This window comes from Rhinolophus sinicus, chromosome 12 (assembly GCF_057876585.1).
Source record: "Rhinolophus sinicus isolate RSI-liver-muscle chromosome 12, RSI-T2T, whole genome shotgun sequence".
Lineage (NCBI taxonomy): Eukaryota > Metazoa > Chordata > Mammalia > Chiroptera > Rhinolophidae > Rhinolophus > Rhinolophus sinicus.
In genome coordinates, this window is record NC_142512.1 from 44,969,417 (window position 1) to 44,992,872 (window position 23,456).

Genomic DNA, 23,456 nt, shown 5'->3' on the forward strand with positions numbered 1-23,456 from the left:
AGACAGTCTTAGACCAGCCATTCCTGAGCACTTGCTTCATGCCAGGCCATTCTCGGGCTCTGTGGGGATTCTGCACGGCAGCCATCAGGGCACTGCCATCACCAACTGCACACACGTGAGGCTCAGGTCAGGGGTGGGGAGACCCCCTGGCTCTGACACCCCTCCCCAGTGCAGCAGGGCAGGGTAGCATCAGGGGAAGAAGGCCCCACGTGCCTTTAGTGACGCACGTGTCCCCAAAATATCCTGGAGGAGGCAATGGGCTGGGGTATGCTGGGCTGGGGGTGGGGGACACCAGGTGAGGTGGGGACGCACACAGGTAGGCTCACCCTCGGTGAAGCACTCCTCAGGCTGCTCCCCGTCGGGGTCCTCCTGGACCTGTTCCTCAGGGCTCTCCTCAGGGGGCTTGTAGTCAACTGTGCTGCAGACGGAGGAGTTCCCATCGAGGGCCTGCGGCGGCTTCTGCAGGGGCCACAGGGTCATGTGACCCCTGGGTCCTCCCACCAGGTGGGGCAATGGAGGTCAGGGTGGGAGACCAGAGGGAGAGGAGAAAGAGGGGGTGGAGCAGACCCATTCATTCATTCATTCATTCATTCATTCATTCATTCATTCACTCCACCATGGATTATGGAGCTGGCACTGTGGTCCATGTAGAAGAACCACAGTGACCAAGGCAGCCGTGGTCCTGCTCTCATGGCAGCTAGACTTGGAGCAGGGCAGGGCTGAGGCCTGGGGAGGGCCAGTAAGGACAGGAGGAGACACGTGAGGGCCTCCGGTAAGGGAGGAGGCTAGGAGACAAGCGGGCTGGGGTAGCTTGGCCAGCTGGGGGTTTGGACAGGAGGGGGGAGGCATGAGGAAGGCAGCAGAGAAATAAAAGGCCTGAAGGTACTTTTGAGAGGGCATGAAAGGGGGTCAGGACAGACTGGGGCTGCCACAGCCCGCAGATACCAATTGGCAGTATCCCCAGGCCTGAGCCTTCCTATTTTCAGGGGCTGTTTGGCTGAAGAATACAGAAAGATGGACAATTTTCCCAGCTGAAGTTCCAGTCTGGGGCCCAGGGAACCTGAGGGGTAGGGTGGAGGCTGCTCCGGCCTGGCCAGGCCTTTCTCCACCTCCTCCTGGTGCCCCAGGTCAGCATCCCAGGCCCAGACTCCACTCCTCAAGGGGACCCCTTCATGGCTAGGGGTGAGGCTCCTGAAGAGGAAGATGGAGAGGGCAGCTTGAGGCCAACTCTGGATCCAGAATGCTGACCAGTGCACCAGGGGAGTCCTTGTGCCCCATTGACAGGGACATCGAGGCGCAGGGCATTAGGTTAGCCAGGGTACCCACTGAGCCACTTGCCCTACCCGTGTGCCCTCACTCCCATAATTCCTCTCGGAGCTGTGCTTGTCCCCCTTTAAAGAGTGTCCAGAGCCTTGGCCTTGGGTGTTCCCCAGCTCCCTCCCACCCCCGCTCCTCATACCAAGGTCGGTGCCACATTTCCCTGGGTATTTATAGCTTGGCAGACACTCAGCCCTCTGGTAAGTCAGCATGCCACATATTTGGGGCGAATAAAAAGTCAAGAGCTTTCAGGGCAAAGTTTATTCAGGCTCCAGCCAGGTCCAGGGCCAATAGGGTGGAGGTGGGCAGGGGGCCCAGACCTAGCTTATGCTAGCCCTTCCCTTGCCAGAGCAGGAGGGTGAGTGAGGGGCTCAGAGACAGCTTTCTTGGGAGGCCCAGGCAAGCACCCAGCCTCAGCCTGAGCTTCTGGGGGTGACCGCCAGTCTCTCCCCACCTTTGCAAGGGAAGGACAGGAGGAAGGGGCATCTCAGTTAAGCAGCAGGTCCCCTGAAAGGGTTGGGTGGCGGGTTCAGGGCTCCTGCTGAGGTTGTGCCCCAGCTCTCTAGTCTCCTTATACCCAAACCCACTGGACCCTGGCTCCTCTCCTCAGAGTCCCCAGTGCAGACCTGGCTTGGCCCACACTGGGAGATTGGGACCCACCCCAGGTGGAATCTACACAGAAATAGATGACAATGGCAAGAACTTGGCAGGGACTTCAAACCAAGGCAGGATTTAAGAGAGGCCTCTTGGGTCTCAGCCCTGGAGCCGAGGTACTACAGGGCAGAACATCTTGTCCAAGAGCGCCACCTGTTGGTAAGATGGGGCACAGGTGGCGTTGTGGGGTAGGAGTGAAGGGAGGAGACTGGGGTTTTAGGATAGGCAGGGCAAGTCCTAACAATTGTGTTAATAACTGTGACGATAGTCACTATTCACAGAGAGCTCAGAGCTCATTTACTGCTCACCAAGATGCCACGAGGTAGGTACCATTACTCCCATTTTACAGAAGGAGAAACTGAAGCTTGGAGACTCGTCCAAGCTGCGCCTATCTGACCTCTGACCCCTCAAGCCGGGCCCTGCGATGGGCTCACCTTAGTATCCTCAGGCTCTGAGAAGGTGTCAGTCTCCTCCTCTGTCGGCATCTCCAGGTCGGATTCCTCAGAGGCGATGGGCACTTGGATGGTCAAGTAGGGGTTGTTGATGAAGTTGAGGTGGTCCAGCTCAATGCTGGGAGGAGTCCCGTCAGCCAAGCCCACGTGGTTCAGGATGTGATTGTCTTTCTTTAGGTCCTTGTCACCCTCCTCAGGCGGTGGCTCCTTCTCGTCCTCGGGGGCACTCTCCCCGGCGTCCCCCGGCCACCCGAGGCTGAGTACAATCTCCTTGGGGCTCAGAATCTTGCCGTGCAGTAGTCCCAGCAGGAAGGCCTTGGCGAAGCCAATGCCCCACTTGATGCGCCCGATGGCGATCTGCAGGTTGTTCATCTCGCCGTCCTCGTCTGAGGCCGCCAGGCTGTCGGCACTGAAGGAGCTCAGCAGCAGGGCCAAGAAGAGGTTCAGGACCTGGGGAGCAGGGGTGGGGGAACCTCAGCTCAGCCTCCGGGCCCCTGAAGGTGCCACCTTCGGCCTGCACAAGGGTCCTCAGGCCTCCACGTCAAACCTACCCCACGTTGGGCGTTTAAAAGGACATCACCTCATGGAACCCTCACGAATGCTTGTGGAGGTGACAAGTGTCCCTATGATCCCCAAATTGCAGATAAGGAAACTGAGGCTTCGTCACAGGATGGGATTCTGCTGACCAAGGCCAAGGCAGGGCTTGGGGAACCCCACTGGGTGACAGGGGCTCTTTCCATGACGCTGTCCTCCACCTCCCCTGCCAGGGAATGCAGAATAAAGAACAGGGCGCACATCTCCGAGCTTCCAGGAGTTACTGGGAACCTGCATCTTTTGAGCCTTCTTTTCTCATCTGTTAGGTGGGATTCTAACAGACCTTGCGCTCCCCGTGCTCAGATGCATGCTCCATGTTACTCTGGAAGGGGCATTTGACCTACTGTTGTTCACCCTTTTTCTCCCCGGTGGTTCCCTGCTCTGCCTGGCTATTTTCCCATAGCCCTGCTGAAAGGGACTTACGAGGCGACTGGTTTACCCCCTGTCAACTTTATTTTTGAGTGGACAGATATTTACTGAGTCCCTCCCAGTGTGTGTAGGAGACACTGGTCTCAGAGAGCTCCAGCCTAGTAAAGATAGACATTTGGTCAAATACAATAGAGTGGGTTTGCATGGTAGTACAGATGGGTACTTGGCTTGGAACCCCAGTTTACCAGCTGTGTATCCTGAGGCAAGACATGTCACTCCTGTGTGCCTCAGTTCCCTCATCTGTACAATGGGGATGATTCCAGCACCTACCTCCTCACATTGTTGTGAGAATTAAAAGATCAATATAAGCAGAGCACACAGAAGGCACTCAGAACAGGGCAAAAATGGAAGGCAGGACCAGGTTCCTTCTCTGGGGGCCTTGAGGAGGGGCTGGTTGCGTGAGTGGATGCAAAGGAGTAGGGGAGCCTGTACATGTGAATCCACCACCCTGCCCATCTTTTCCATGTGTCTCTCACTGTCTGACATTCACCAGTGTCCTCCAATGTTTTTTTGCCATTATCTGAACTATCACGTTAATATAATATCTTTAAAACATATATGTTGTATAGTGCATATATTCTCTTTGGGGAAATGTACTGGGGGGATTCTGCCCCATCTCCAGACCCCCAGCTACTTTTCTGCCTTTGTCCCTCACCAAAATTTATTGGTTTTTCTTTCCCTCTCTTGGAGGAAGGCATCCAGTTGCCAGAAACACATCTGAGATGGGAATTAGCTGCTCTCTGGGTCAGCAGGGTTTGCACACGGCTCCTGCTTGGGACAAAAATAGCCACCTCAGGCAAGGCAAGGGGATGGGGGCCAAAGGGGTGGGGGATGGACTTCATGTTCCCCTGGGGGCTCTGAGGGGTGGGTTACCTAGGACCTGTTCACTTCTTCTTCTTCACAGGAACCCAGAGAAAGTATCCAAGTCTATGGACACAGTGGACACGGGTCCCCACAGTCCCTGGCAGGGTACGCCTCTGCCCTCTGCAGGCACCTGCTTCCATGAGCCTGGGGCAGGGCAGGGACAGTGCCCAAGGAGCTGACAGTGCCGCCTCCCTCAGCCACTCCACTCCCTCTGAGCAAAGTGGGAGAACCACAGAGCGGGGCCAGAAAAGGGTGTTGGTGGTGAGTGTTTGTGTCTGTGTGTGTGACGGGAGAATGCAGGTGACACGCACACAGGCAGTGCACTGGTTCCAGACTCTGGAGCCATACTTCTTGGGTTCAAATCCTGCACAGGTTCCTAAGTTACCTCCCTGAGACTTTGCATCTACAGAGTAGAGGTGAATACAAGGCAAGTGCTCAGAATGCTAGATAAATGCTAAATAGAGGTCAGCTGTCATCACAGTTTCTGGTGTTGACAACTATCTCTATTACCATTACTGTTATTAATGTTATTGTTACTGGAGTTACATAGACCCAGGTTTAGTCCAGACTCAGTTTCACTGTCTCTGTGGTTCTGGGCAGTGCCTCCTCAGAGCACAGAGCCAACATGACCTGGCTCATAGGCTTATCGAGAGCATTAGGGATCATGTAAATACAGCCCTTCAAGCAGGGACTGGCACGTGGCAGGAACCCAATACTCAGGAGTGTGATGCTGATAGCGCGTATCTACACTAACACTGCTCCCACATGCCTGTAACATTTGAACTCCCCTAGGCTCGTAGGTTCAAGTGCTTTACATGTGTTCTGTAATCCTCAGGACCACCCAGTGAAGTAAGTCACCACCATTAGCATCCCCATTTTCCAGATGAGAAAAACTGAGGCCCGAGAAGTTAAATAACTTGCCCAAGGATTCCCAGTCAGTAGTGGCAAAGTGGGGGCTTGCAATGTTATAGACCCTAAAGGCCTGTCATCCCCAAGCCTTTAAACTTACATTCACAAACTGCTACTCAGAGCCTGCTATCCCACCCTAGTCTTGCCTGGGCATCTTTCCTCTCTCTCTCCACTCCCCAAGGCCTCCCTCCCAGGGACAGCCAGGCTGGGTTCTCCTGTCTAACTGTCCCTGGGGGCTCAGGACCTCATCCCACGAACTCCTCCTCAGTCGAGGTGACACCCCCTCCCCCAGCAGTCTGCTCCTGCCTTAGCAGGAGCTCAGCGATATCTGAGAAGTGCTGATCCAGCAGCTCAAGGATTTCACAGGCCTTTGCAGAACGTGGGGACGTGCGTCTTCCCACCCCACTGCCCAGGGCAGTGCCCGCCATGGCAGAGGGCAGCTGGGCACAGCACTCCTGGAAGGACCGACCCCCACCTGACCCAGAGTAGAGGAGGAGTGGGGGTTGGTAGGGTGAGGAGAGACAGCTCCTAGGCCCTCGCCACAGAAATGCTAGTCATGTGGACCACAGCCCCACGCCCCTGTTTCTCATGAGCCCCTGCACCCTTTCCCCTGCACCAGCCCCACATGCCAAGCTCTGAGCCACAGAAAGCGGCAGGATGAATGCAGTTTATGCCGTTTCTAGATTCTCCCAACACTGGGGCCTGATTCCTAGGAACAGAGGAGGGTGAGAGGGCAGGAGAAGGACAAGAGGCCCAGGAGCTCCTAGTACCATCCCCACGCTGTGCTTCCTTGCACACTGTCACACTCACCCTATAAGGTACCCACCATTTTTCTTTCTTATGAAGTTAGAGAACCCAGCCGACTAGAGAGCAGTAATTGGTTCAAGGTCATACAGATGGTGAAGGAGCTGGGACTGGAACATGGGTCCGTCTGACTACAATGATCATGACATTTTACCCAAAACACTGGGTTTCAACAGTACTACTCACAGTGTGGTCCCTGGGCCAGTGGCAGCGTCATCCCCTGGAGTTCATTAGAAATGCAGATTCCCAGGCCCAACAGCTCAGAATCTGGGGTGGGGGAGGGGGTGGAAGGCCCGGAATCTAGCTCTAAGAAACTCCCAGGTGATTATTAAGCAGGTTAAAATTTGAATGCCACTGGATTAAACCACAAAAAGTTGCCATTTGGGGGGCGGTAAGGAGGAAGGTAGAAAAGTCAAGTATCAACGATTTCAAAGAGTTCAACCTCATAGGGAAAGGGTCCTTGAATGAAGAGCCCCATTCAAAGGAAATAAAGGAACGGCCATGTCTTGGACACTTGGATTTCCTGGGCGAGGGTGGCGGAGCCACCCAGCTGGCGTCACTCACCACAAGGTTGCCGATGACCATGACCATCAGGAAGACGGTGAGGCACATGGCCTGGCCGGCCACCTCCATGCAGTCCCACATGGTCTCAATCCACTCCCCACACAGGATGCGGAAGACGATGAGGAAGGAGTGAAAGAAGTCGTGCATGTGCCAGCGGGGCAGGCTGCAGTCCTCGGAGATCTTGCACACACACTCCTTGTAGCTCTTGCCGAACAGCTGCATGCCCACCACAGCGAAGATGAACACAATGATGGCCAGCACCAGCGTCAGGTTGCCCAGCGCCCCCACCGAGTTGCCGATGATCTTAATGAGCATGTTCAGTGTGGGCCACGACTTGGCCAGCTTGAAGACCCGCAGCTGCCAGGTGGAGGGAGGGCAGGGGCGAATGAGGCCCAGGGACCCCTGGTCCAACCTGGGGAAGCCCCATCCTTAGGAGAAAGAACCACCTCGAACAGCTCAAACCCCCATTCCTTGAGTGATCGGAGGCCTCAGTTTGCCTCTCTGCTAAATGGGAACATTCACATCCTACCACCTCATTCTCTTCGGGTGTTCAAAAGAAAAAAAGTCCTTATCTGTTAAAGATACAGACTAAAATATTCACAAGTGAAATTATATGTCTGGATTTGCTTTAACATACTCCCCCCCAGAAAAAGTTGGGGGTTTCTATCTGTATAGAACAAGAACTGTAGAATATTGAAGCTGGGTGATTGGTACATAGAGGTTTATTATATTCCTCTATACTTTTGTGGATGCGTGGATGCATGAGGGGGTCCATAATAAAGTTTATAAAAATAATAAAAGTGCTCCTATGAGGTGGTAGAAAGGACATTAATTCAGAGTACCAGTTCCACTACTAATGAGCTTCCTAAGCCTCAGCTTTCAGGTCTGTATTGTGGGCCACTGTTCCACCCCTGTCCAAAGTCACTAAGAGGTCAAACTCCTGAGGCTGTCATTCACCCCCCCCCTCCCCCCGCAGTCCTGTGTAATCATGGGGGGCTCCCTTTCTCCCTATTTCCATAAGAAAAGTTCTGAGGTGTGGAGTGGCATGTGTGAGGGCAGAAGGGTTTCTCCTCCCACCCTCCTGGGTATCCCCACCCACCCATCCTCAGCCCGGGCCCTGGGGTCTCACACACCAGACGGAAGGAGCGGAGCACCGACAGCCCCTGCACGTTGGCCAGGCCCAGTTCCACCAGGCTGAGGGTGACGATGATACTGTCAAAGACATTCCAGCCCTGCTGGAAATACTCGTAGGGGTCCAAGGCGATGAGCTTCAGTACCATTTCTGCTGTGAAGATGCCTGTGAAGACCTATGGGGTGGGGAGCGGTCCCGTAACAGAGCCTCAGGGAGTCTCTCGCCCTGACTCTCACGTCCTGGCAGATCTTGTGGAGCCCAAGGGGAGGGGTCCAGAGCCCTGAGGGATCAGGCAGTGCTAGCCATGGCCCATGTATGTGTATTTGAGAAAAGAGAGGGATGGCTACGGCACAGGGCAGATGGGACCATCCGGAGACCTGGACCCATTTGTTTCCGGCAATGTGACTGTGGGCCAGCCATTTAACTTCTTGGGGTCTCGCCACATGCGTAATAATATTTAACACTCACAGAGCACTTTGTGGTTCTCATCATGAGCTCAGTGGTAAGCTGATTTCTATGTAGCTGGGAGGTTTGAGACACCTAAGGCTCAGATAGGTTAGCGGCAAGCGTTCGGTCATGCCGCCCATATAGGAATGAGGCAGGTCCCCAAACTGCTTGGTTCAGTCTCCTGTCTCTACACCTTATAGAAAGGTGTCTATACCCTCACTGGCAGGGGTCCCAGGACCCAGCAAATCTTGGTGGACTTGGAAATCTAGGGCAGGGGCCAAAAGGGGCAAAGTGGGGAACAGTGAGAAAGCCAGAGCTGCCCTCCGAAACCCAGGACACGGGTGGAGTCTAAGGGCTGCAGAGCCCCTGACCACTCCCTGGGCACAGCCCCCTCCTGCCAGGCACCAGCTGCCCTGGGTGCACAGCCTGCCCAGGCACATGCTGAGCCCCGCCTAGAAGCTGTCCCTGGCCAGAGCAGGTGTCCAAAAGGCAGCAGAGTGTGGGCAGGGGGTGGGCAGGCGGCAGGCGAGGCCCATCATGCACACCCCAGCAGCTGCGCCAGCCCCGAGCACACCCCGGCCCCTCCAGCCCAGCCTGGCCCAGGCTGCCTCGGGCAGACCTGCCTACCTCACAGGCTAGGGAGTCCAGGGTCTGATTCCCTTGCTATCTACCCAGACCTCACCCTGTCCCAGGCCTCAAATCTTACTCTCCCTCGGCCCCCCTGACCCTCGGGGTGGGGGGAGTAGCCTGGAAAAATTTGAAGGGACTTGGGAAGGGCAGAGTAGGGCTGGAGGAGGCTGCGGCTTTTTCCCCTTTGTCAGGCTCCACCAGGGCTGGCAACGAGGTGATAATGCTCCTAATGGGCAGGGATAAGCAGGCGGATCAGCGCGTGTCAACAATAGTGGAGCAGGAAGGGCGGAAAGGGGCGGAGCCTGGCCAGGCGGGAGAGATGGCAGCCAGCAGAGGGGCTGAGGGTTGGGGGACTGGGCCCTGGGGCCTGTTGGTCCTGGGTGCCCATGGCTATATGCCCTACTTCCAGGTCCCTTAGTCCCTCTTAGGCCCACAACAACCTCTGTACCAGGAGAGACTTGTCACCCAGCTCCCCCATACATACCTCCGCGCCCCAACTCCCCCATCTCTGCCTCCAGGGCATGGCCTGGACTCCAGATCCTTCCCTGGAATCTTGATCTTAAGGATTCTAGCACCTTGTCTCCATTCTCTCTGCCCCAACTACCCTGAAACCCCAATACCACATGCCCTGGATCACCCCTTGTACCTCCGTTGTACATCAACTCATATCCTCCATATGCCCCCCAATAATGCCTCATATTTCCACACAGACCAGGTGGCCCCCTCGAGTCCTGTGTCGCCTCCCCTGTGCTGCCGGGGAATGACCACCTCTCCCTTGCCCTGTCCCTACCAGGTTGCCCACGTTGAGCACGTTGTCAAAGTGCTCCGTCATGGGGTAATGCTCCATGGCCATGAAGAGGGTGTTGAGCACAATGCAGATGGTGATGCCCAGGTCCACGAAGGGGTCCATGACTATCAGGTGGATGATATGCTTGAACTTCACCCATGGCGCGCAGCAGTTCCATATGAGCACTTTGTGGGCACACTTGTACCACCATGGCGGGCACTTCTGGTGGGCCTCTTCCAATTCTGGGAGCAGGGTGGAAACAGACACCTGATGAGGAGCCTCCTCTCATGTGCTACCTTCCTCCACCTAGATCTTTTGGGCTCCCTTCCAAGCCCCGCCACTTAGATCGCCACATCTCAAACCCCGCCTCCTCAGCGACACCTACTCCAAGCCCTGCCTCTCAGTGAGGCACCCTCAAGACCCGCCCCTCTAGACCCCGCCCCCAAAGACCCACCCCTTTGAGAGCTTTGCTCAAAGCCCCTTCTCTCAAAGCTTTACTTCAAGCTCGGATTTCTTGACACGCCCCACAAAGCCCTGGCCCTCAGTGACTCCCACCCCTGCCAATGGCCCAGGCCTGTGATCCCACACCCTGATCTGGCTGGGCCCGAGGGACTGGTGGGAGGTACCCGCTGGGGATTGGCTCCCAATTCCACCTGCTGCTACTCAATGCTACTGGGGAACACAGAGACGCCCTGTGGATCTTTCTTCTGCTGGCCCCTCCAGACTGTTCCCAGCCAATCGATCTTTTCCCACCAGAGTGGCTTTCTGGAAATATGCCCTGTTCTTGCCACCCCAGCTCTAAAGCCTTGGGGTTCTGTAAGGCCTGTGGACAAAGACGCTCCTCCTTCCGGCCTTCCAGGCCTCCACTGCCTGTGGGTGTCCTCAGCCTAGGCACGATCTCATTTAATTCCCACCAGAAATTGATAAGGTAAGTGCTATTAGTGCCACCCATCTCACAGAGGAGGAAAGGGGACTGGAGTCGGGGGCAGTCCCATGGACACCTGGGTTTGAGTGCATGCTTGGGACACCCCAGGGGTAGGGGAGGGGCTGACTCTCACCCCCATGCAGGAATAAGCAAACCGGACCTCTTTTAAAGGCTGCAGAGTCTAGTCTGATACTAACACACACACACACACACACATACACACACCCCAACCTGGATGCTCCTGTAGATGCTACTGCCAAAACTTCTCACAACCATCCCAGAAAGGGCAGCACTGAGTGACCTCCGTGGCCAGCTTTGCCCAGCATTCCCTGGGCCCTTCTCTGGCAGGGCCACAGATACCTGGACGCTTGTCAGGTGAGATGGTGCCCTCTAGAGGTTTGCAAAGTTCTCTAGGACCTCCAAGTTCTTCCAAGCACAAGGCAAAGGGTCTGGGGAGCAGACCACATCTCTTCTAGGACAGATTTCCTTCCTTCTTTTTCTCCCGCCCTTTCTCTTTTCTTCCCTCTCTCCCTCTCATCCATCCATCCATCCATCCATCCATCCATCCATCCATCCATCCATATATCTCCTCCCATTCATTACTCTTTCTGCCCATCCAACCACCTATCTATCTATCCTCTCTTCATTACTCATCCTCATTCTCCTCCTGAGACTCAGGGAACTGCATGGTGATTTGGGGGAGTCTGTGACTCTACCTGGGTGGAATCTGACCTTTGGCCTTTAGCTTTTACCCAGAAGACATTTGAGGAACAGGATCTCCAGTTTCTGGAACATTGGCCCTTCCTGGTTAGTATTACTATCCTGTCCTTCCCTGTTGCCTTGGCAGCCTCCAAGGCCCTCCCGGAAGCCCCCAGTTCCCGTAGCAGCCTGGCCTTGCAGCCAGAACTGGGCCGGGTTAAGCCAGGACTATATTTATCACAGCCATTTCTTCGATGCCAATATTAAGTTACTGTCCTCCTGAAGCTGGGCCCAGCCGACTCCACCCCCCACCTCCATGCCCCCCTACCCCCAGGAGCCCAAGTGGCCTGATAGGCAGGGCAGACAGAGTAGGGCAGGTATGGGGTTGCCAGGTACTCACCCTCCATAGCATCTGAGATGCCACTGTCTGCACTGCAGCTCGGCCTCGGGGGCCCCTTCTCCCCTGGTGATGTGTCCAGGCTGCCATTGCAGTCTTTGCCATGGGCTGGGTCACCATCTGCCTCCCTATCTTCCAGAGCCTGGGCAGCCTTGGCCTGTGGACCAGCAAGGGTTATGGCATGAAATCCATCTCTGAGCCAGGGGCATGGACTAATGAACTCTCAGCTTCCTTCTGAGTCCTTTCGGATAGGGGCACCTCTTCTTGCCTGCACTAAGCCTAGTGCAGGTGGTGGGGGTGACCTCAGTGGAGGGGGGGGTGACAGGGTACAGACCAAAGTGATGGAGGGCCCTCATGCCTGAAGACCCCTCAATCCCTGAAGCCTTGACTGACCCTGCATTTCATGAGATGATAAGTAAGTGGGCAGCTACTCCCTGGGGCCTCATAACGACTCCCCTCTGTCTCCACATGGACCCGTATTCTGCCCAGAAAGAATCACGAAACCATAGATATTTAAGCTGAAAGGCTACTTCAGGTTTAACTACTCAAGATTCCTTGTTCCATATGGGGACTCTAAGGCACAGAGCTGCTAAGTACACTTTCTACTGCCTGGAAGCCTCTGCCCTTTCTCCTCCCTCACCCTCAGCCTGCCTGGGACAACCCAGGTTGAGGGGCAGGGAGATCCCTGGGTCCTCGGCCTCCTCTCCCTGAGTCCAGACCTTCTCCATCTCCTCCTGGTGCTTTTTGTATTTCTCCAGCATCTGCTGAAACTCCTCTTCTTTCTCTTGATCCTCAGCCATGGTGGCCTCGTTCTGCTCAGCATACGCCATGGCTACCACTGCCAGGATCAGATTGATGAGGTAAAAGGAGCCCAGGAAGATGATGACCACAAAGAAGAGCATGTAGGTCTTGCCGGCAGCTCGGAGGGTCTGGGAGTGGGGGTGGGACAGGAAGCATCATCACAGGCCCCCCGCCTGCTTTCACCCACCACCCCTCCCCATGCACCCATTGCCCAGATAGGTAAACAGAGAGGGCCCTTCACAGAACTTGGTGATTTGAGGCAGGACATGGCCGTCCCTAGCAGGATAAACATGAGCTAAAGCTGGGGAGCTTCCAAATATATTCCTGGACCCAAATTTTCCTCGTCTCCTGGCTCAGAGAGCCTGGAGGACTCCAGACAGACATCTCAAGACCAGAGAGCCAGGATAAAAAATGGTGAACGTGGGCTTTGGGTGGGGTCAGCTTGAATCCTAGCTTTGCCATGGTGCCTGGCATCTAGCAAGAGCTCAACAAATAGTAGCAGTTATTATTATTACTATTATAATTCTTTTCATTAATATCATCAATGTTAGAAACATCACCAGGAACCAGAAGGCACCATTGCTCCAGACCCAACCGGCCTGCCCCACAGACAGCGGAAGCTAAATAATTGTGTAGGGCAGAGGTGAATTTCTAAGCTCTCCTACTGGTAACCGTGAGGCCTGAAGATCTGTGCCAGGCCCAGATCTCAGCAATGGTGGAAAAGGAAGAAGAGACCGCTGTAGCTGAGGTCTGGGCAGGTGCCCAGTGTTGGACGGCTCCAAGCACCTGTATGAAGGGGCACTGAGGGGACCCCACAGAGAAGACAGCCTTGCTGGGGACCCTGCCAGACCCTGAAGAGGCTGTGGGAATGGAGGGAGATGGTTACAGGGCTGCAGAGCAGTGTGTGGGTAGCTGTACCAGCTGAAAGAGGTTCTCCCAATAGTCTTGTGTCATGAGGCGGAAGAGAGACAGAAAGGCCCAGCTGAAGGTGTCATAGCTGGTGTAGCCATAGTTGGGGTTCCTCCCAGCTTTAATGCACGTGTAGCCCTCGGGGCAGTGCCTGGGAATAGAATGGAGGCTGATTTTAGGGAGGGATGAAAGCTCCAACTGGGGGACAGATGGGAAGCCCCAAGGGAAAAAAAATCCTTTAGTGCTATCTGTGTTCCGAAAACAAGAAAGTGTTCCATCCATGCCCAGGGGTTTTCCTTACATTCCCATCCATCCCAGGTTGCTGGCCTGAATCAGCCCCTATTTCCCAACACCCTGGGGCACCTTTTCCCATTGCCCAGCATCACTCACCCAGCGTCACTGCTGTTCCCACAGAGCAGGGCGTCCAACGCGCCCTCCAGGAAATAGAAGTTCCCTTTGGGAATCAGAGGCCACAAAGGAAACATGTTACCCTCATGGATACACTGTGGGCACATGTACCCACTTTACATGTGTGGACATATGTGTATGGACCATACCAAATAGATGCTCTCTGGATTCCCCTCCCCCTCCTTTATGTACAGCCCCAAGTCCCAAGGTCTCTGGGTAGATACACTGCAGGGAGCTCAGCTCCAAGTGGTATCAGCTCAGTGCCTAGTGTGGTTGTACAGTCAGAATACAGCAGGGGCACAGAGAGATTGGAGGAATGTGTATGTGTGTGCATGGGGCTACCATGTACCTGCACAGGGTACCTGACTGAGGGCAGAGGCTGGGGGGCACGGGAGACTAGACTCCAGGGTTCCAGGCTGAAGAAGGACTACCTTATTCTAACTTGCCAGAAGCATTTTGTGGACTAATTGTGCCATGTGAGAACCTGTGTCTTGTGTGTGCATGCCTATGAAGTATGAGTATGTGACTCGGATGTGGGTGCATTGGTGCCTGGTGGTGGCCCTGCCAGGGTGCAAGTACATATTGTGATGAAGGAGAACAGGGAGTGTGTATAGGTTAAGGAACAGGGAATACAGAGCGTTGCTTTTTATACTGAAAGCTTCCAAATTCTCAATGCAACTTGGCATTTCTTGTCACATGAACCCTTTGAGAAAGGGTTAGTGAGTGATTCTGAAGGTAAGTGAAAATTCTGAGGGTCAGGGAGATCGAGTGACTTGTCGGAGGTTACCTGAGTGGTAAGTGATGGATTTAAGTTCAGGTCCTCCCGATGCTATTTAGCTCACAAGGGGCTGCCCTCGGGGCTGGGACTGGCCCAACTGGCCTTCCAGCCCCATTCTTACCTTCATCACTGATGTAGGCATCCCAATCGAAGGTGTAGTTGCCAGCGCTGCTCTCCTGGCTGCTCCAGGTGTCATTGGCGTACCATGTATCATTGCCGTACCACGTATCATTGCCGTACCATGTATCATTGGCGTACCACGTATCATTGCTGTACCACGTGGTGTTGGTGTCGTTGAAGGGCAGGGGCCAGCGCACACACTTTTGCCGCAGGTTTCCCATGAAGAGCTGTAGCCCCACCAGGGCAAAGACACTCAGGCAGAAGACAGTGAGGATCATCACATCCGACAGCTTTTTGACCGACTGGATCAGGGCGCCCACAATCGTCTTCAGTCCTGACCATATGGAGGGGGAGAGGATGCAGGGGGGAGCCAGCCGGGCAGGTTTGTAATTTTTCCCTCCAAGTTTTTGCCTACTCCAACTCCTTCCAGACTTGACTTACTAGGGGCACCACTTCCCTGAAGCCTTCCCAAGTTTGCCCCACACTTCTCTGATTACATCCTCAATCAGGAACCTTCGAATGGCCACAGAATCTCAGCCACTAAAAGAATGGATTATAAAGACTCCGTGGGCTGCTGCCTGACCCCTAGAGCAACACACAAGCACATGGTAGAGCTTAATACATGTCGCTAGGTCAGCACTCCCAAAGCGTGTTCTGCAGGACACTGCTCTCCCAAGCTGTGCTCTTAAAAGGGGGCGGGGTGGTTCAATAATGTTTGGGAAAGGCTGTATATTCCACTCTTGGAAAGTCATTGTACAGATCAGCTTATCAAAAGCTCTGACAAGTCATACAGAAACAAACAAAAACTTTAATACCATTTTCCTTGGCTTACCTGACCACAGAATCCCTTTTCTGATAATGCCTATTAACCCCCAAAGGAACAAGAGGGTTCACTCTGACAAGCTCTAGACTGACACTGCACTACCTTTTTATTCTGTGCCTTTGGATGGAAAAGGCTTAAAAACCTCTTCTAGAATTCCAGGGATGGATTCCCACCACGCAGGGAAGAGCCATAACTTCTTCCCTTGGGCCAAATCATAGTGTTCCTCCCTTCAATATCAGTTCATTTCCTTTTCTTATCTTGGTGTAGACAAAAGATGTTCAACAGCCTCCTTATGAAAACCCTCCTGAGCTCTGAGGATCCTGGGAGCGTGGCGTAGAGGAAAGGTGTTTTGGCCTTGGCTCAGTGGCCAACATGCAGCGTGACCTTTGGTAAGCACTTTCTCTATTGGGGTCTCTTTCCTAAACTGCACGTGAGAGCTTTGGACTAGAGAACTAAAAGGTACTTTTTAGCATCAAGACGACAATTTCCCCTCCTCCTACAGCCTCTTTTCCATCCCTTTTCAGATCATCTTTCTCTTCTTTAACGAACCTTCTCCAGTTTCTCCACATGTTTTTTTGAGGGTCTGGATGATCTGGGTTCTATTTATTTCCTGCTTCTTGATGCATTACTTTGGAATTGCCCGGCCTCATGGCTCAGTGGATAAGCTGTGTGTTCCCTATGGAGCCCTCAAAGCCGGGACTTTCCATTACTGATCCCTTTGTGTCTCAGCTGGTGGTCTCTGCTCTGTCCCGTCTGCTTATTTAACACACATACATACACTCCACACCCATGTGTCAGGCACTGTTCTAAGCACCTTATTGATATTAAAGCATTTAATCTTCATAACAACACAATGCATGACACTATTCTGTATTATCCACATTTTACAGATACTGAGGCACAGACAGGCTAAGCCACTTACCCAAGGTCAAAGTTAGCAAGTGGTAGATGTGAGAATTGAACACAGGCAGACCTGCTCCAGAGTTTGTGCTCTAGCCACCTTGCTATGCTGCCTCTCAAATGCCCATCCTCCCGCCTGGGACCCCTTCTCTTCTCTGGCCTTGGGAGACCCATGTGTCCAGACTTTGGTGTGTGTTCTATACACACAGCCTGGGAGTCCTGTGACCCTGGGTCAGGTTACTGGAACTTGAGCGTCAGGCTCCAGGCCTGGGCATGGAGGGTGGCCTATTGACCCAGGCAGGGGGTCCCTGTACCTCCCCAGTACCTGGGATGACTGTGATGGTTTTCAGGGCTCGCAGAACCCGAAAGGTTCTCAGGGCTGAGATGTTGCCCAAGTCCACAAATTCCGTCAGGTACCTGGGGGGACATGGGAGTGGGATGAGAGCTGTGTCGGAGCCAGGGGTGGGTGAGAGGGCAGAAATCCTTATAGCTGGGGTTCCCACAGGGGTTAGGGTCAGGTCAGACATGCCAAGGTTCCTATGGGGGCCTGAGATTTGGGAAAGATAGTGCAGGAGCTTTGCTGGGGAGTGGAGGTGGCACGGGTAGCCCAGCTCTCCTAGGAGGTGAGGGCCTGTGGGACTGGGCCCAGGGCTGCTGCATGTGGTTGTACATGGCAGGTGGAGGGGCAGTAGGAGAGCCTCCAAACCAGACCCTGGGGATGGAAACTCCTAGAGCTGTACAACTCACGGTCTTTATACTTGACCTGAAGCCCCTACAGTCCACCCCTCGGAGAGGGGCAGCCTGCTCAGCTACTCTCTCTGAGGTCTGGCCCTCTCCCCTTCCCTGCCTCGGCCTCAGGATGCCCTTGGCCCCTGCTCACGCCATCATGATGACGCTGAAGTCCAGCCAGTTCCAGGGGTCCCGGAGGAATGTGAAGTCATCGATGCAGAAGCCTCGGGCCAGCACCTTGATGAGGGACTCAAATGTGTAGATCCCTGTGAAGGTGTACCTGGGGGGGAAATGGCCAGGCAAGGTATGGGTGGTAGTGATGGACCTCTCAGGAGAGAGGATCACAGAAATGAAATATGCTCTCCAGGGGGCTGAGGACATTGGTGAGAGTGACAGTGGGTGCCATCCCGGGGGATTAAAGTGCTGATGGGGTGACAGTGACAGTATGCGTCTCCCTGGAAGACAAGAGCAGTATCACTCTGAGCATCCTCAGAGCGCAGACCCCTGGGATGGGCTGTGTCCTAGGGCCAGCAGGGGGTGGGGGTGGGGTCACAGGGAGGGAGAGACTTACTCCACGTTCTTGGACCAGGGGGGCGGCTCGCTCATGGTCATGAACACGCAGTTGGTCAAGATGGTGATCATGATGAACAAACTGAACAGCGTTGGGGGAAGGGTCAAGGAAAGTGAGGGAGCAGGTGGGGAGGGGAGGTGGACAGAGGCCCTCCTCGCCCAGAACCCAGAACTCCCAGTTTTGCTTATGCCTAACGTCCCCGGCCTCCCCCGGCCCTGTGCTCGCCCCACTCGCTCGGGCAGGATATGCGTGGATGAGCACCTTGATGGCGCCTCGTCTGATGATGCTGAAGGGACTCAGCATGTAGAGAGCGGGCGTGGCAGAGAAGCGGAAGATGGCTTTGCCCTTGTTGAGCACGATGAAGGTCTGAGGCAGGGAGAGAGCTGTGAGGCCTAGGGACAGGCATACAGATGGACAATGGACAGACAGGTAGAGGGCACCCTCCCAGGCCCAGACCTTCTTGTCACTGTAGTAGGGGTCCAGGTCCTCCAAGGGAATGCCGATGACCTCCGGTGGAGGGTCCCCAAAGATAAGGGGCAGGTTCTTGCCAGCTTCCATGTCACTTCGCGGCTTCCTTTCAGGCTCCTCGATCTCCATCTGCTTGTTCCGCTGCTGCCGGGCCTCCTCCTCCGCTGCACGCTGTTCTATGGCTGCCAGGGACTCCCGGGTGAAGGGGCGCAGGCTTTCGGGGCCCAGAGGCACCAGGGTGGGCAGAGATGGGCGGGCCATCCTTGCATCCTGGGCTCAGGGTCCAAGAGGGCAGCGGGCAGCCGGGGCAGCTGTAGTGTGCAGCCCCCCTAGGTGCTGGGCAGCCACTGTCCGCTATTCACCTCCTGCCTGCCCAGGGGCCAGGCTGGCGAGGTGGGTGTGCAGGCCCTGTTGGGACTGAGAGACGTGCCTGCAAGGCCCGGGCACTGCTGTAGCACAAGAGCATCACCCCTGAGCCCCACACCACATTCTCCCCAGAAGGGGGTGGGCTGCCCTCAGGACTGATGGCAAGCCAACCAGATCCTCTTCAGCCTTGGGGACTTGGGGTCAATGCCCCAGTGCCCTCAACCGTCTCCTGCACCCAAGCTCTGGGAACTGTGTGGCTTCCGCCTACAAAGACAGAGAGAATCACAGCTGGTTATAGCCACATAGGGCCTCTATTCCAAAGTGAGGTGGAAAGAGTCAGATGTGAAATGTGCTGGTGGGTCCAGAGGATGGGCTAAGATGAGGCCTGGGGGAGATCAGCCTGAAGGAGGAATGGCAAAGGGATTTCATCATGATGGCCAACTTGGATTGGCTGCTATTGGCTGCCTGGAAATGTGGGCAGAGACCATGGAGGTTGCAGCCAGATTCAGTGCAAAAAGACAGCTGTGATTGATTAGTGATGTCTGCCAGGGGCGTGAGAAAGAAGAAAGTGGTGCATCTGCCCGTGTTTGCCACCTGTCCTGGAGGGAAGGGAAAGATGTGGGCATGTGGAATATCCTGTCCTAATTTTTGGGGAAGTGTGATGATAGGCTGGAAGAGGGAAGAAGGAAGGGCCCCAGGCCCTGCAGAGTGTCCCAACAGCTCTCCCCCACAGGACCTATGGGATCTAACCCATGGGAAAGCAGGGGATGCTGGAGCAGGCAGATGCAGGGTGTGGGGGGGTCCTGTAGATGCTAATGTGGGAGAGGAAGACACACAGGAAAGGTCGTGAGCACAAGGAGGTGGACAGTTTCCATGGTGGAGGCAGGGCTAGAGATTGCAGGGACTGTTTCTGGCTGCATGAACTGGGTGGATGAAGGGGCACCCCCAGGAGCTTTAGAGGCCTGTGAGCACTGTGTGGATTGTGTCTCCTGGGCCAGTCCCTCAGCCTCTCCTGGCCCCTGCCCAACCCTCCTGAGCGTTTTCCCTGTGGGAGGGAGGTGGTGGGTCACTTACTTCAAAGGCCCTGGGGAATGACCCACATTAGTAGGCAGGCACGGGGAGACCATTGCAGCCCAATCACACATAGCCACAAGGCCCACACAGACACTCAGGAACCACCCCTCCATCACAGGGGCTCAGACAGACCCCCCCATAGATACCCAGAGCTATACCAGAGGGCAGCTTTCTTGCAGCAGGCACACATGCTCCAGCAGTGAGCGCCCTGACCCCGGCTAGGCTAGCGCAGGCACTTCCTCAGGCTTGGTCAACAGGTGGGGAGGGTGGCCCAGGGAGCGGCCAGAACCATTGGGCAGAGCTAGCCACGCCCTGGCCTGGCTGCCCAGCTGCTCCCTACCATCACCCAGGGAGTCGTGTTTCCACGGGGATGACTCTGCTCATTTCTGCTGACCCCGTCCCCCAGCTGCTCATTGCCCCCATTGTGTGTGTGGGAGTGCGTGGGTGAGCACATGTTCACACACATGTACACACACACACACACACAGCCTGAAAACACCCCTCACATGGACCCCACAATTGCACCCTGCCCCTCAGCACCCACCTTCCTTCCTTCATCTGCATCACCAATCCCATATAGACACACATACAGAAGATGCTGACCTGCTAGATGACCCTGGACGGACCCCATGGCTGCTGGGCACCCTCCCAGTTCACAGGCCCCACTTGGCAACAATCCTCTGGCCGGTGCTGCCCACTCTCTCCTTCATAGCACCCCAAGTGGGACCACAGAAACCAGACGGACTGGCCCCAGCATCTGAAACTACACTCCCTGGAGTCACCAGACGCCCCCAGTGCTTTCTTCTCAGCTGGCCCTCCCTCGAACATCTGACACTGACACTGCATTTCTTCTCAAGAGAAGAACCTGGCCTGCCCCTCTGGCCACTCTCCTTCTCTGCTCTGTGAGCTCCTCCTTCCTGCTCCTGGAAAACGCTGCTTCTCCAGGGCCTGGTCTGCAGCCTCGGTTTCTCTTTACAGCACACACCTCCTGCCCTGTGTCCTCTTGCCCTGTGTCCCACCTCCACCCACCTCCTTTCCGTGGTTTCTATAACTTTGCCACATCTGTTCCCACCTTCCCAAGGGCCCTAGACCCATCAAGTTTGGCACCTTTCACATGTAGTCACAGCCTGCACACCTCTTAGGTCAACGGTAATTCATGGCATGTTTGTGTTTGTCTGTTGGTATCTGTGTCCCCCACCAGACTCCTTGTGGGTTGGAGCTTGGGGTCACCACTGAATCTGGTGCCTGGTACATTGGCACCAGACCCATAGATGGCACAGCCAGCCTGACATCTCCTCCTGCTGTCCCCTGCTTCTGCTGGACCCCAACTGGCCTCAACCGGACTCCTCATCTTTCCCTTCAAAATTTGCACGTCACCTAAATTCCTCTCCTTTTATGCTCTCCACCAATCCTGAAACCACTTCACATCTGGATGTCTTATGTGAGGTGGAAAATGTCCTCCGTGGCTAGGCCAGTTGAGGCATGGTTTTGGCTGGTGGCTACTGAAAGCATTGTGATATTGTGATGGTACACCTGGTCGGTTCCCAAGCCCTGACCCCTTAGGCTCCCTTTCAGCACCCATGGGGCTCTCCATCCTCCAGGCTATTGCTGCCTCATTACCCCTCACCTGCTCTATTTAAATAACCTCCCACCTGCCTCCCGACCTCTCAGCAGGCTCCCCTCCAACTCACCATCCACATTTCTAAAATCACAAGTTTGAACATGTCATGCTTAACCCTTCCGTGGCTTCCCTTTGTTTAAGTGTCCACACTCCTCCCCATGGCTCCCAAGGCCCTCCCTAATCGGATCCCTACCTCTACGCCCACCCCTCCCACCCCCTGGCCATGCTACCTGCATTTTTACAAATGGACCAAGCTGTTTCCCACCCCACCCATGTCTTTGCTTATGGTCTATTAAGCCTCCTGGAGGATCCCTCCTTTTTGTCTCCCTGGAGAGCTTTAATTTGTCTTTCGAGACTCAACCTATACAAAACCCACCACCTCCAGGAACTCCTTCCCTGGGCATGCCGGCTGAGAGAATCATTCCTTTGTGCCAGCAGTGTGCTAATGCTCAGTAAAAGCTTAGCGAATGAATGAATGAATGCATTAGAGGAACGCTCCACTTTAGCCCCTGTCTCCTTTAAGTGCACCCTGAACCTAAATCATAACCAGGAACTGTATCTCCTCTGACACCGCCTCTCCCAGCGCTCTCCTCCCCGCTCCTACCTCTGAGCTTAGCTCAAGTACTGGCTGCTTCTTCCTGCCTTCAGTCCTGCAACCCTGCCTTTCTCCCTCCCCATCAGCCCCCTCTGACTTCACTGCCCTCCTCTTACACCCTCAGTTACAGGAGCCATGATCACAATTCCACCCTTGAAAATACCCTCAACTCCAGCCTCCTCTCTCCTTCTACCCCACTCGCCTGTGGAAACCCCAGCTGGTCTGTCCCAGCTAAGCTGTCCTGCCAGCCGCTGAGCAATTGGACGTTGCTGCAGCAAAGGCAAGACCTGGCTGGTTTCACATTTGACTTCATGGTTAAACCCCAGGTTTGCCCTCAATTGTGCCCTGTAAGTGCAGGTTTCAATGGAAGCCTCACTTTTCCACATTTTGAGAACAACTACCGTGTTTCCCCGAAAATAAGACCTAGCCGGACCATCAGTTCTAATGCATCTTTTGGAGCAAAAATTAATATAAGACCCGGTATGTATTATATTATATTACATTACATCATTATATTATATTATATTATATTATATTATATTATATTATATTATATTATATTATATTATATTATATTATATTATATTATATTATATTATATTATAGACCCGGTCTTATATTATAATAAAATAAGACTAGGTCTAATATTAATTTTTGCTCCAAAAGACGCGTTAGAGCTGATGGTCCGGCTAGGTCTTATTTTGGGGGAAACATGGTATTTCATGCCTTTTCTTCTTTCCTCAAACCTTCTGCACTCTTCCTCATGATGCTCCTGGCTGGTGACTTTGCCTCCAGTCTTCATTGAGAAAACAGGAGCCATTACACACTGTCAAATTGACAACTGTCTTCACTACCCCCAACCCCTTCTTCTTCCATCTTCAGAAGAAAAACCACCAACGGCCAGGCCTTCCACTTGGGCGCAGGCCCCGACCCCTCTTGCCTTCCCAAGGACCTTATTCCCTAGCTACCTTCTCTCTACCACCATCGACCTCTCCCTTCTTCAAAATTATGGCAATGGTGAAAAAACTACCCTCCTGGCCTCACTCCTTGCTTCATCTATTGCCTTATTTTTCTGTTCCTCTTCACAAACCAACTTCTTGGAAAGTGTCTACACCAGCTGTCTTTACTTCCTTACCTTTCGTTTGCTCTCCAACCCATTCCAACCTGGCTTCTATTCCCCCAACTCAACTGAAATGGCTTTTGTCAAGTCACTAGCACCCTCCCTGCTGCCAAGTCCACTGAACACATTTCTGTCTTCACCTCCCTCAACCTCTCAGAAGCATTCAACCCAGTTGGCGGTAGCCCCCTTCTGGAAACACTCTGCTCTCTTGGGTTCCATGAGCGTACACCCATCGTTCCCCTACTGTGTCTCTGGCTGTTCCTTCTTAGTTTCCTTTGCTTGTCCCTCTCTTTCTCCCCGATCTCTTAAGTTTCTCAGGACTCAGTCTGTGTCCGGATGGCATCACTCTTGTGACTGTAAATAGTGCTCCAAGAATATGATAAACTTCTCTTTTGAACTCCAGGCTGATCTATTCAACTGGCTACTGGACCATTCCATGTGGGTAACTACCGTGTTTCCCCGAAACTAAGACCTCGCTGGACCATCAGCTCTAATGCATCTTTTGGAGCAAAAATTAATGTAAGGCCTAGTCTTATTTTACTATAAGACTGGGTCTTTATAATATAACA

At 54.1% G+C, this 23,456-nt stretch overlaps 1 protein-coding gene across 3 annotated transcripts in view; it reads right to left on the minus strand.

The window, feature by feature from the left end:
• Positions 1-23,456, minus strand: part of SCN4A (sodium voltage-gated channel alpha subunit 4) — a 43,797-nt gene that overhangs the window by 9,773 nt on the left and 10,568 nt on the right. For all 3 annotated transcript variants that reach the window (XM_019733000.3, XM_019733002.3, XM_074319682.2), the window contains exons 2-16: positions 18,100-18,741; positions 17,891-18,009; positions 17,644-17,733; positions 17,224-17,352; positions 16,669-16,760; positions 14,622-14,954; positions 13,705-13,768; positions 13,324-13,465; positions 12,324-12,533; positions 11,608-11,761; positions 9,587-9,825; positions 7,721-7,894; positions 6,588-6,944; positions 2,406-2,873; positions 327-459 (exon numbers count right to left, since the gene is read on the minus strand). In XM_019733000.3, coding sequence (XP_019588559.3) covers positions 327-459; positions 2,406-2,873; positions 6,588-6,944; positions 7,721-7,894; positions 9,587-9,825; positions 11,608-11,761; positions 12,324-12,533; positions 13,324-13,465; positions 13,705-13,768; positions 14,622-14,954; positions 16,669-16,760; positions 17,224-17,352; positions 17,644-17,733; positions 17,891-18,009; positions 18,100-18,372 — 2,977 coding nt within the window. In that variant the 5' untranslated portion in view covers positions 18,373-18,741. The remainder of the gene's footprint in view (positions 1-326; positions 460-2,405; positions 2,874-6,587; positions 6,945-7,720; positions 7,895-9,586; positions 9,826-11,607; positions 11,762-12,323; positions 12,534-13,323; positions 13,466-13,704; positions 13,769-14,621; positions 14,955-16,668; positions 16,761-17,223; positions 17,353-17,643; positions 17,734-17,890; positions 18,010-18,099; positions 18,742-23,456) is intronic.